Source organism: Semicossyphus pulcher, unplaced genomic scaffold (assembly GCF_022749685.1).
Source record: "Semicossyphus pulcher isolate SPU_LCO1_2020_fin unplaced genomic scaffold, fSemPul1.0.p SCAF_11, whole genome shotgun sequence".
Taxonomy (NCBI): Eukaryota; Metazoa; Chordata; class Actinopteri; order Labriformes; family Labridae; genus Semicossyphus; species Semicossyphus pulcher.
This window is the reverse complement of record NW_027211615.1, coordinates 30,748,093-30,760,512: the sequence shown is the minus strand read 5'-3', so window position 1 is coordinate 30,760,512 and position 12,420 is coordinate 30,748,093. Positions and strand designations below refer to the sequence as shown.

At 45.8% G+C, this 12,420-nt stretch overlaps 1 protein-coding gene across 1 annotated transcript; it reads left to right on the top strand.

Annotated features, from left to right (window-relative positions):
- Positions 1-672: 672 nt before the first annotated feature.
- Positions 673-11,031, top strand: LOC138610932 (creatine kinase B-type-like). Its single transcript, XM_069683819.1, has 8 exons — positions 673-716; positions 2,404-2,617; positions 5,408-5,562; positions 6,381-6,513; positions 7,595-7,766; positions 8,663-8,786; positions 8,868-9,057; positions 10,337-11,031. The coding sequence occupies exons 2-8, from the start codon at positions 2,425-2,427 to the stop codon at positions 10,513-10,515; spliced, it is 1,146 nt and encodes a 381-aa protein (XP_069539920.1). The 5' UTR covers positions 673-716; positions 2,404-2,424; the 3' UTR covers positions 10,516-11,031.
- The last annotated feature ends 1,389 nt before the right edge of the window (positions 11,032-12,420 follow it).

The following is a 12,420-nucleotide window of genomic DNA, read 5'->3' as shown; positions in this document are numbered from 1 at the left end:
CCCAGACAGACAGTGAACTCACCACAGACACTGTTATTACAGACAGACAGTGAACTCACCACAGACACTGTTATTACAGACAAACAGTGAACTCACCACAGACATTTTTATTACAGACAGACAGTGAACACACCACAGACACTGTTATTACAGACTGACTGTGAACTCACCACAGACGCCGTTATCACAGACAGACAGTGAACACACCACAGACACTGTTATCCCAGACAGACAGTGAACTCACCACAGACACTGTTATTACAGACAAACAGTGAACTCACCACAGACACTGTTATTACAGACAAACAGTGAACTCACCACAGACACTGTTATTACAGACAGACAGTGAACTCACCACAGACACTGTTATTACAGACAAACAGTGAACTCACCACAGCCATTTTTATTACAGACAGACAGTGAACTCACCACAGACCCTGTTATTACAGACAAACAGTGAACTCACCACAGACACAGTTTTTTCGCAGCTGATGTCTGTTTGGCTCAGAGGTACTGCAGCAGGAAGTGAACCTGCTACAGCAGAACAAGAGAGAGAGACACGTGACGCTTCTCAAGCTCTCTATCCAATGGAATGAATGGACTGTAAATAGGAGCCAATGAGGAGTAGGGGGTAGGTATAAAACGCTGAGAGCCCTTTAATCCGCAGCAGCAGAGCCGGATCCTTGAGACCACATCACAGCTCACTGAACTGACAGGTAGGTGCACATTTAATCTGATCCATCACAGCTGATCAGCCCATCAATACTCCAAGTTATCAGTTTATCATGCGGGGAGAGGCGCGCGCTCTGCGGTTATCAGACAAATCAGAGGGTCTAAAGGAACAAAGGAGCAGGCTGCAGGCACACGGCGCTGTTTACTGGAGGTCTACTTGTCTGTCAAAGGCAGTGGAGCTGCAGAGAGCCTGTCTTTCAGCCTGTCTTTCAGCCTGTCTGTCTGTCTGTCTGCCTGTCTGTCTCTGCATCCCAACGACCTTCAGTCCGTCCTGTCTGCAGGTGTTGCGCAGCCAGCAGCGGGCAAACGCCAATGCGCGGCTGCTCCCGTGAAGGCTCTTCAATGTGGAGCACGCCACCTTTAAACATGAACATGATCGAGCTGTGAAGACGACCTGCAGCTTTAAACGAGCAGGTCGGAACAAAGGCCCTTAAATAAATCCACCTTAAATCCAGTCAGGCGTAAAACGCGCCGTTAATCTGCACTCAGAGGACAAAGTGTGCAGCAGCGCAGCGGCTTTATGCGCTCTGCTCGCTCGCTGCTCATTTGATTATTGATCTGTTAGTTTGTGTCATTGAATCTTTTGATGCTTTTCAGCATCGAGTCATCCTGGAACAAACAGCGCATGCTCACGGCTGTTTCATGTGTGTTCATTTGAGCGGGATGAATCTGCCTAGTCGAGACCGTTAATAACCCATGTATCTGCCGGGATAGACCCGGGTCCTAAACGAGCAGGTCCCGGTTCTGCTGGACTGCTGAAGGTGACCGGGGCGTCGCGGTGCAGCGGCCGCACTCTGAAGGGTTAATCCCGGCCTGCTGCTGCGTCACGGCGGCCTCACGCAGATTCTAATCAGTCGCTGATCCCTCAGGTCCTGATCCGAGCCGAGCCGAGCCGGGTCAGTGCCTGAGAGCTCTGCAGAGGAACTGAAGAGTGCGGTCAGCTCCATAGTTTGATGATGGATTGATTGGCTCGCGCTGATGAAGATCGTTGTTGCATAAAGATAAAGGTTGAAAACACGCTGATCGTTACATTTACTGCAGTGTCGTTCTTTATTTTGTTCTTGTGCTCCACTTCAGAGGAAACTGCATCCATCTGACAGATTAAACATTTTACATCACGTGATCCTAATGAACCATAATTATCAATCACTAGTATGTAACATGTCATGTATGACAGAAGCAGTCATTCTTTATGGCTGAAAAGGTACTTTTACTTATCCCGCAGTATTTGCATTAAAGTACAGGCTGTGAGCACTTCAGTAATAATATTTACTATTTTAAGGTCTCATTTAAAAAGCAGAATAATTAAAAGGAATAATAAGGAAGCTGTTTTGTGTACAGAATCATGTTTTATATATATTGAACACACATCTATCTTTCTTCATTTGTCACATCTGGATAATTATTTCAATTATTCAGTTAAACATGTAAATACACAGAGTCAATAATATCAGGGACATTATTTAAATATGTTAGATTATTCACTGACCAGCCTGAAGTGCTTTCATCATTAAAAATAGAGTTCATTGTCTGATGGGGAAAAATAAACGATCCAAACGTTTCAACAAAATATATTTAACATTTTATGTGTTAACATTAAACCTGAGGTGATCCGAATAAACTGCTGTCTGAATTAAAATTCATTAATGTTTCATGTCAACCTGTTCTCAGGTCAGCAGCCCGGACGTCATCATGCCTTTCGGAAACACCCACAACAAGCTGAAGATGAACTTCTCGGCAGAGCAGGAGTACCCCGACCTCAGCCAGCACAACAACCACATGGCCAAGGTGCTCACGCCTGACATGTACGCCAACCTGAGGGACAAGGAGACGCCCAGCGGCTTCACCCTGGATGATATCATCCAGACCGGCGTCGACAACCCAGGTAAGAATCCCTGACCGGTTTGACCTTTCTTTGTTTTTTTTAAGATTATTTTTTGGGCTTTTTGCCTTTAATTGATAGGACAGCCGAAGATAGACAGGAAACGTTGGGAGGAGAGGGAGGGGAAGACATGCACCAAATGATCGGCAGACTGGAAGTCAAACCTGCGATCAGTGCGACGAGGACTGTAGCCTCTGTATATGAGGCACCTGCTCTACTAACTGAGCTAAACCAGCGCCCCAGGTTAGACCTTTCTGTACCAGGGTACAACCTCAGAACCTGGTTACACCCCTCCAAACCAGGTAACAATCATCACAACCAGGCAACAATCTATACAGGTAACAACCCACCAAACCAAGTAACAACCCACCAAACCAGGTAACAACCCTCCAAACCAGGTAACAACCCTCCAAACCAGGTAACAGTCCTCCAAACCAGGTAACAATCCTCCAAACCAGGTAACAATCTAGACAGGTAACAATCCTACAAACCAGGTAACAACCCTCCAAACCAGGTAACAACCCTCCAAACCAGGCAACAACCCACCGAACCAGGTAACAATCCTCCAAACCAGGCAACAACCCACCAAACCAGGTAACAATCTAGACAGGTAACAATCCTCCAAACCAGGTAACAATCTAGACAGGTAACAACCCACCAAACCATGTAACAATCTTCCAAACCAGGTAACAACCCACCAAACCAGGTAACAACCCTTCAAACCAGGTAACAATCCTCCAAACCAAGTAACAACCCTTCAAACCAGGTAACAATCTAGACAGGTAACAACCCTTCAAACCAGGTAACAATCCTCCAAACCAAGTAACAACCCTTCAAACCAGGTAACAACCCTCCAAACCAGGTAACGACCCTTCAAACCAGGTAACAATCCTCCAAACCAGGTAACAATCTAGACAGGTAACAATCTTTCAAACCCGGTAACAATCTAGACAGGTAACAACCCTCCAAACCAAGTAACAACCCTTCAAACCAGGTAACAATCCTCCAAACCAGGTAACAATCTAGACAGGTAACAATCTTTCAAACCCGGTAACAATCTAGACAGGTAACAACCCTCCAAACCAAGTAACAACCCTTCAAACCAGGTAACAACCCTCCAAACCAAGTAACAACCCTTCAAACCAGGTAACAATCTAGACAGGTAACAACCCTCCAAGCCAAGTAACAATCCTCCAAACCAGGTAACAACCCACCAAACCAGGTAACAACCCTCCAAACCAGGTAACAACCCTCCAAACCAGGTAACAACCCACCAAACCAGGCAACAATCTAGACAGGTAACAATCTTTCAAACCCGGTAACAATCTAGATAGGTAACAACCCTCCAAACCAGGTAACAACCCTCCAAACCAGGTAACAATCTAGACAGGTAACAACCCTCCAAACCAGGTAACAACCCACCAAACCAGGCAACAATCTAGACAGGTAACAATCTTTCAAACCCGGTAACAATCTAGACAGGTAACAACCCTCCAAACCAGGTAACAACCCTCCAAACCAGGTAACAATCCTCCAAACCAGGTAACAACCCACCAAACAAGGTAACAATCCTCCAAACCAGGTAACAACCCACCAACCAGGTAACAATCCTCAAAACCAGGTAACAACCCTCCAAACCAGGTAACAATCTAGACAGGTAACAATCCTCCAAACAAGGTAACAATCCTCCAAACCAGGTAACAACCCACCAAACCAGGTAACAATCTAGACAGGTAACAATCCTCCAAACAAGGTAACAATCCTCCAAACCAGGTAACAATCTAGACAGGTAACAACCCTCCAAACCAGGTAACAACCCACCAAACCAGGCAACAATCTAGACAGGTAACAATCTTTCAAACCCGGTAACAATCTAGACAGGTAACAACCCTCCAAACCAGGTAACAACCCTCCAAACCAGGTAACAATCCTCCAAACCAGGTAACAACCCACCAAACAAGGTAACAATCCTCCAAACCAGGTAACAACCCACCAACCAGGTAACAATCCTCCAAACCAGGTAACAACCCTCCAAACCAGGTAACAATCCTCCAAACCAGGTAACAATCTAGACAGGTAACAATCCTCCAAACAAGGTAACAATCCTCCAAACCAGGTAACAACCCACCAAACCAGGTAACAATCTAGACAGGTAACAATCCTCCAAACAAGGTAACAATCCTCCAAACCAGGTAACAACCCTCCAAACCAGGTAACAATCTAGACAGGTAACAATCCTACAAACCAGGTAACAACCCACCAAACCAGGTACAAACCTTGACCAGAAATCCCTCCTCCAGACCCATAACTCCAAAGACCAGGAAACACATTACCTACAAAGGGACACCTTCTGGACACCAGATAATCCCTTCACACCTCTAGATGAGGTAACCCCGTCATTCACACTATGTCACCCCTGTTCCCCCGGAACCCTGGCCAGGTAACAGCTGGTGTTGTTTTTCACCTTCACACTGAGAAGATCTATTCTGGAGTTCAGCTGCTGCTTGATATAAACTCTTTAATCGGATTGACTTGTTAGATCAGGTTAATTTTGCTTGTTAATTCCTCCAGGGGGACGTGACGTTTACCTGCCGTCTGATCCCTTGATCCTCCTCATCAAATCCAGCTTGACGGATTTAGCAGCACTTGTACGAAACGTTTCTCACACGATGCTGTACAGAAATCAAGTCACGATATTCAACACAATACAGAAGCAAACCTCAAACATGAGCGAAGTTTAAGTAAACACAAAAATGAGTAAAACAAATGCGTCACTTCATTGTGTCTCTGCAGGGCACCCATTCATCATGACGGTGGGCTGCGTCGCCGGAGACGAGGAAACGTACGAGGTGTTCAAAGAGCTGCTGGACCCTGTGATCGAAGACCGCCATGGAGGGTACAAACCATCCGACAAACACAAGACCGACCTGAACTCCGAAAACCTACAGGTAAACACCTGACCTGATAGTAAAACCTGCAGGTAAACACCTGACCTGATAGTAAAACATGCAGGTAAACACCTGACCCAACAGTGAAAACCTGTAAACCGGTAAACTCAAGTTGTTTCATTTATCAAAACTTCCTGCACAGATGTTTCACAATAAAAGTTTCCAGCAGCAGAGAGGGCATAGTTCTTTCCTTTGCTGTGAGGCTTTTGATGTGAAAGGTGTTGAGCTGGGTTGGTACCAGAATACATCCATCTTGTCTTCCACACTTATGTCATGTCAGCCCTCCAGGAAGCAGCCATTTTGTCACATAATCTCCTGGGATTGGACCTGCCAGGCTCCTGTAGTGCCTTGTTGTGTGTTTTCATATTTGCTGCTGTGAAAAATGTGAAACCACAGTAAGATGTGTAACAGGTTGAGAGGAACTTAAATCGATCTTTGAAGAGCTGACTGATCCAGCTCTGACAGAACCTGAAGCCTGAAACCCACTGATCCGGCCCACAAGTCAAAACTCCACTTCCTGTTTGGTTTGTTTGGACCTTCGTCTGGTCCGAGTTATTACCAGAATCAATAAAGACTTTCAGTTTCAGCTGTTTTCTTTCTTTTACACTGAACAGACCGATGGCTCTGATGTCAGACCCTTCTTCAGGCAGAGTCAGTGATGATTGGAAAGTTCTGTTAGACATGGTACACGGGTTGTACTGTGGGGTTCTGCTGTGTGGTTGTACTTTGGGGTTGTACTGTGGGGTTCTGCTCTGTGGTTCTACTACGGGGTTCTACTTTGGGGTTGTACTTACATTTTATTCTCTGCTGGGTTTCAGGGTGGAGACGATCTGGATCCAAACTACGTCCTGAGCTCTCGGGTCCGGACTGGGCGGAGCATTCGCGGCTTCTGTCTGCCGCCGCACTGCAGCCGTGGAGAACGCCGTGGCATCGAGAACCTCTCCATTGAAAGTATGACATCACTTCCTGTCAGTGTGCCCCCTGCCTGTAGAGAGCTGCAGTTCACTTTAATGTCACAAACTGAGCAGATGTTACGGCATACGTTACATATATATTACGGTATATATTAGGGTATATGTTATGGTTTATGTTTGGGTATATGTTACGGTTTATGTTTGGGTATATGTTACGGTATATGTTTGGGTATATGTTATGGTTTATGTTTGGGTATATGTTACGGTATATGTTTGGGTATATGTTATGGTTTATGTTTGGGTATATGTTATGGTTTATGTTTGGGTATATATTACGGTATATGTTTGGGTATATATTACAGTACGTATTATGGTAATTATGGTAGTTATGATATATTACAATGATGCTGTGATGGTGTGTCAGGGCTGCTGTCACAGGTTCTGATCAGATCTTCAGGTTTCATGTCAGTTTATAAAATCGATCTGTATAAACTCTGATGCGTTCAGGGACACTCAGGGACACTCATGGTGCGTTCAGGGACACTCTATTGACTCTATCCTGCACACTCACTGAGGCAGGGAAGGAACAGAGTCTTCATCAGTCTGCTTTATCTGACTGCAGCTTTATTTAGAGATTTTCCCATCATGCCTCAGTGAGCCTCTCAGAGCGCGTCAGTGAGTGTGTCAGTGAACGCAGCACACTGTTATGTAACTGTGAGCTGTGTGTCGTCCTGCTGAGACTCCTAATGAGGCTCAGTCTAAAACCTCTTTCATATTCAAATCAGACTAAAGAGAGTCCAGCTGAACTGGACTGAACCGGACTCTGTGTCGCCCCCTGCTGCCTGAGAGCAGCAGCACAGGGACATTTAATGAAGAACAGAGATGATAAAAGAAAAGCTCTGAGGTTCTCCTTTAAATCAGGACAAACTTTATGTCCGCCAGAGATCTGACTAAGAATGGAGATAACGAATGGATGAATGTTTGGAACATTAAGCTGTGCTGACAAAGTAACACCTTTAATTTGAAAATCCCTCATGTGTAAAAGAGATAGTTTCCTGGAATAACAGGAAACTATCTCAACAATGTTTGTGGAACGTTGTCGTTCCGTGTGTCTGCAGGTCTGGACGTCCTGGACGGGGACTTGAAGGGGAAGTACTATGCTCTGAAGAACATGACGGAGGAGGAGCAGCAGCAGCTGATTGATGACCACTTCCTGTTTGACAAGCCCGTCTCCCCACTGCTGCTGGCATCCGGCATGGCCCGTGACTGGCCCGACGGCCGCGGCATCTGGTGGGTACTGTGACCTTTGACCTCTGTGAAGCTGTCACGCACAGCTAGTCTGTGGGTCATTCTCATTACATTAATTTGCGCATCCTGTGTCCCTCACTCGCGTCGTTTCCTCGCATCTTAGCTCCTCCAGGCGAGGAATTAAATGAGAGATGTGAGGACAGAGGAGGCGAGTTTGCCAAATGAGAAATCTTTGGGTCAGTAGCGTCACCGTGAGAGTACTGATGACGTGCTGCTCAGCTGGATCAGCTGTCAAAACAAGCTTTAGCAATGTTTACAGAATCACTTCTTTACTGTGTGAAACCCTGAAGTATCTTTTATAGACAGACGGACGGATGGATGGATGGATGGATGGATGGATGGATGGACGGACGGACGGACGGACGGACGGACAGATAGATAGATGATAGATAGATAGATAGATAGACAGATAGATAGATAGAAAGATAGATGATAGATAGATAGATAGACGGACAGACAGACAGATTCATTGCGATATGTAATTTGTTTAACCTGGCTGAGTATAAGTGCTATCACTTCTGTGAATGAACTGAATCATGAATCTTCCTGTAAATGGTCTGTATGTACAGATCAGTGTTATTGTGATCTCTGACTCTTACTCTCTTTTTGTTTATTGAGTGCACAAACATCCAGCAGAGCTGCGACTTTATTGATTTCATTGTAAAGTAAATGCTCAATAAACAAGGCCTCCTGCTGCTTTGTGTGACCACAGCACTTAGTCATGAAATGGTCCTGTATCTAGTGATGTGGCTGTGATGTGTGATAATATATTTCACCATCACGGCTCATTAAGGAGAGAGGATGCGCAAATGATTGTGACGAGAAGCACCCAGTGACTTCCTGATTTCTTGTGATTAATCCCTCACTCTCACCTGCAGGCACAATGACAACAAGACGTTCCTGGTGTGGGTGAACGAGGAGGATCACCTGCGCGTCATCAGCATGCAGAAAGGAGGAAACATGAGGGAGGTGTTCACCCGCTTCTGCACCGGCCTCACCAAGGTGAACACCTGCACGCTCACACCCTGTTTCAAACTGTGACATTATAGGGAGAGTTCTCACCTGTCCCACTCTCTCTGGCAGATTGAGTCCCTGTTCAAGGAGCGAGGACACGAGTTCATGTGGAACGAACACCTGGGCTACGTGCTCACCTGTCCATCCAACCTGGGCACCGGACTGAGAGCCGGAGTCCATGTCAAGCTGCCCAACGTCAGCAAGCACGACAAGTTCGGAGACATCCTGAAGAAGCTGAGACTGCAGAAGAGAGGCACAGGTGAGGAGACAGACAGGTGGACAGAGAGACAGGGGGACACACAGACAGGTAGACAGATGGGTAGATTACTGTCACACAGAGACAGCCAATCAGAGCTCTTGTTGCTGCTCAGTTTTAGCAGGAGACAAATTCAGGTAGAATCAACAAACGGAATTATAAAAAAGACAAAATAAAAGCCTTTTTTATTATTTAATAAAAATGTTTTTATTACTTTTCCAGGTATATTTGAAATGAAGTTGGTTATTAGTAATATTTAGAATCAATGTGTTATTATTTATAATTGGAGGATCACTCAGGTGTTGTGATTCGTTCACTTCCATCAGAACTGTCAGCTGTTTGAACGTGTTATTAAGCAGCAGAATTAAACCACTTCCTGTTTGATAACTGTGTAATCAGATCCACAGAAATACGTCACTTCTTCAACCAGTTTGGATCTGCTGATGATCACGTGACATCATCATCACTGAACTCCTGATATCACCTTTACCTGTGAATCACCTGTGAAACGCTGTTGCTGTGTTCGAAATGCCAAACTATACTAGCAGTACATCCTGATGTGGCCAAAATGTAGTATGTAGAAGGCATTATGCAGTATGCACTATATAGTATGTAGTAGTATGCAGTATGCAGTATATAGTATATGTATGCAGTATGTAGTATGCAGTATGCAGTATATAGTATATGTATGCAGTATATAGTATGCAGTATGCAGTATATAGTATATTTATGCAGTATATAGTATGCAGTATGCAATATGCAGTATGTAGTATGCAGAATGCAGTATGCAGTATATAGTATATGTATGCAGTATATAGTATATAGTATGCAATATGTAGTATGCACTATATAGTATATAGTATGCAGAATGCAGTACATAGTATATAGTATGCAGTATATAGTATGTAGTATGCACTATATATTATATAGTATGCAGTATGTAGTATGCAGTATGCACTATATATTATATAGTATGCAGTATATAGTACGTAGTATGCACTATATATTATATAGTATGCAGTATGTAGTATGCAGTATATAGTATGCAGTATATAGTATGTAGTATGCACTATATATTATATAGTATGCAGTATATAGTATGTAGTATGCACTATATATTATATAGTATGCAGTATGTAGTTTGCAGTATGCAGTATGCAGTAGGCAGTATGCACTATATAGTATGTAGTATCCAATTTCGAACACAGCAATTATCTGTTGGTTGAGGGGATCAGAAACAATGCTTTGATGTGTCTGTGACATCACTTCCTGTGTTTGTCAGGTGGCGTGGACACGGCGGCGGTGGGTGGAGTCTTTGACATCTCGAACGCGGACCGTCTGGGCTTCTCGGAGGTTGAGCTGGTGCAGATGGTGGTGGACGGAGTCAACCTGCTGGTGGAGATGGAGAAACGTCTGGAGGGCGGAGAGAGCATCGACGACCTGATGCCCGAGCAGAAGTGAAGCCAGCCACTGTAACCCCCAACCCCCAACCCCCGCGACCCCCCTCCCACCCCACCCCACCCCACCCGTCCCTCACTGTTATAATGAGAACCGTCCTGAAGCTGCGGGACGTTTAGAGCCGCTCAGTTAGACTCCAGTCTTCCAACATTTGAAGGATTTTCTATTTCCTGTTGGACTCATCTAACACCTGAAATATATCTAATAAAGTCTGTGTGGCCCCAAACACTCACCTGCTGCTCACCTGTCTTCATTCAGCACACACACACACACACACACACACACACACACACACACACACACACACACACACACACACACAGGTTACTCTCAGACAGGTTTAAAGGAAAATCTGTAATTAGATTAAAATGTAGAAACAGAAGACGTCAGAGTCTACACACACACACACACACACACACATGCACACACACACACACACAGGTGTGTGTGATGTCATCACAGCTGTGTAAACGTGTGTAAACGCTGTCCTGAAGTTAATAAAGACGATGGAGAACTTAATCTGTGACTTTAAATTCAGTGAGTCTGAAACGTTAACGAGTGTGTGTGTGTGTGTGTGTGTCACTGTGTGTCCCTGTGTGTGTGTGTGTATGTGTCACTGTGTGTCCCTGTGTGTGTGTCACCCTGTGTGTGTGTCACTCTGTGTGTGTGTGTGTGTGTGTCCCTGTGTGTGTGTGTGTCACTGTGTGTCCCTGTGTGTGTGTCACTTTGTGTGTGTGTGTGTGTGTGTCCCTGTGTGTGTCCCTGTGTGTGTATGTGTGTGTCACTGTCTGTGTGTGTGTGTGTGTGTGTGTGTGTGCGCGCGCGTGTGTGTGTGTGTGTGTGTGCGTGTGCGTGTGTGTGTGTGTGTGTGTCACTGTCTGTGTGTGTGTGTGTGTCCCTGTGTGTGTGTGTGTGTGTGTCCCTGTGTGTGTGTGTGTGTGTGTGTGTGTGTGTCCCTGTGTGTGTGTGTGTGTGTGTGTGTCCCTGTGTGTGTGTGTGTGTGTGTGTGTGTGTCCCTGTGTGTGTGTGTGTGTGTGTGTGTGTCCCTGTCTGTGTGTGTGTGTGTGTGTGTGTGTGTCCCTGTGTGTGTGTGTGTGTGTGTCCCTGTGTGTGTGTGTGTGTGTGTGTGTGTGTCCCTGTGTGTGTGTGTGTGTGTGTCCCTGTGTGTGTGTGTGTGTGTGTGTGTGTGTGTGTGTGTGTCCCTGTGTGTGTGTGTGTGTGTGTCCCTGTGTGTGTGTGTGTGTGTGTGTGTGTGTGTGTGTCCCTGTGTGTGTGTGTGTGTGTGTGTCCCAGTGTGTGTGTGTGTGTGTGTGTGTGTGTGTGTGTCCCTGTGTGTGTGTGTGTGTGTGTGTCCCTGTCTGTCTGTGTGTGTGTGTGTGTGTGTGTGTGTGTATGTGTGTGTGTGTGTGTGTGTGTGTCCCTGTGTGTGTGTCACAGTACCTCAGATACTGATGCCCTCTCCCCTCTGTCCGGCCATGAAGTTGCCCAGGTCATACAGACTTACAGATACAGTGGGCAGGGCCATGGGGCGACACAAACCAACCCAGATGCAGAGAGGCCACCGGGTGAGAGCGCTGCTGTCTCAGGGGAACCTGAACCGGGTCCGTGCCCAGTGTCTAGTGAGTAGGGTGATGTGGGGACACAGTCACTTCCTGCCATGACAAAACAGGAGATCCGTGCAGGGCAGAAGGGGGAGCCTGTCATCGGCCCAGTTTTGCACTTGAAAAGCCAAAGCCAAGCCTGGTTTCCTCCCTCCTCTCCTGGTTTCCTCCCTCCTCTCCTGGTTTCCTCCCTCCTCTCCTGGTTTCCTCTCTCCTCTCTTGGTTTCCTCTCTCCTCTCCTGGTTTCCTCTCTCCTCTCTTGGTTTCCTCCCTCCTCTCCTGGTTTCCTCCCTCCTCTCTTGGTTTC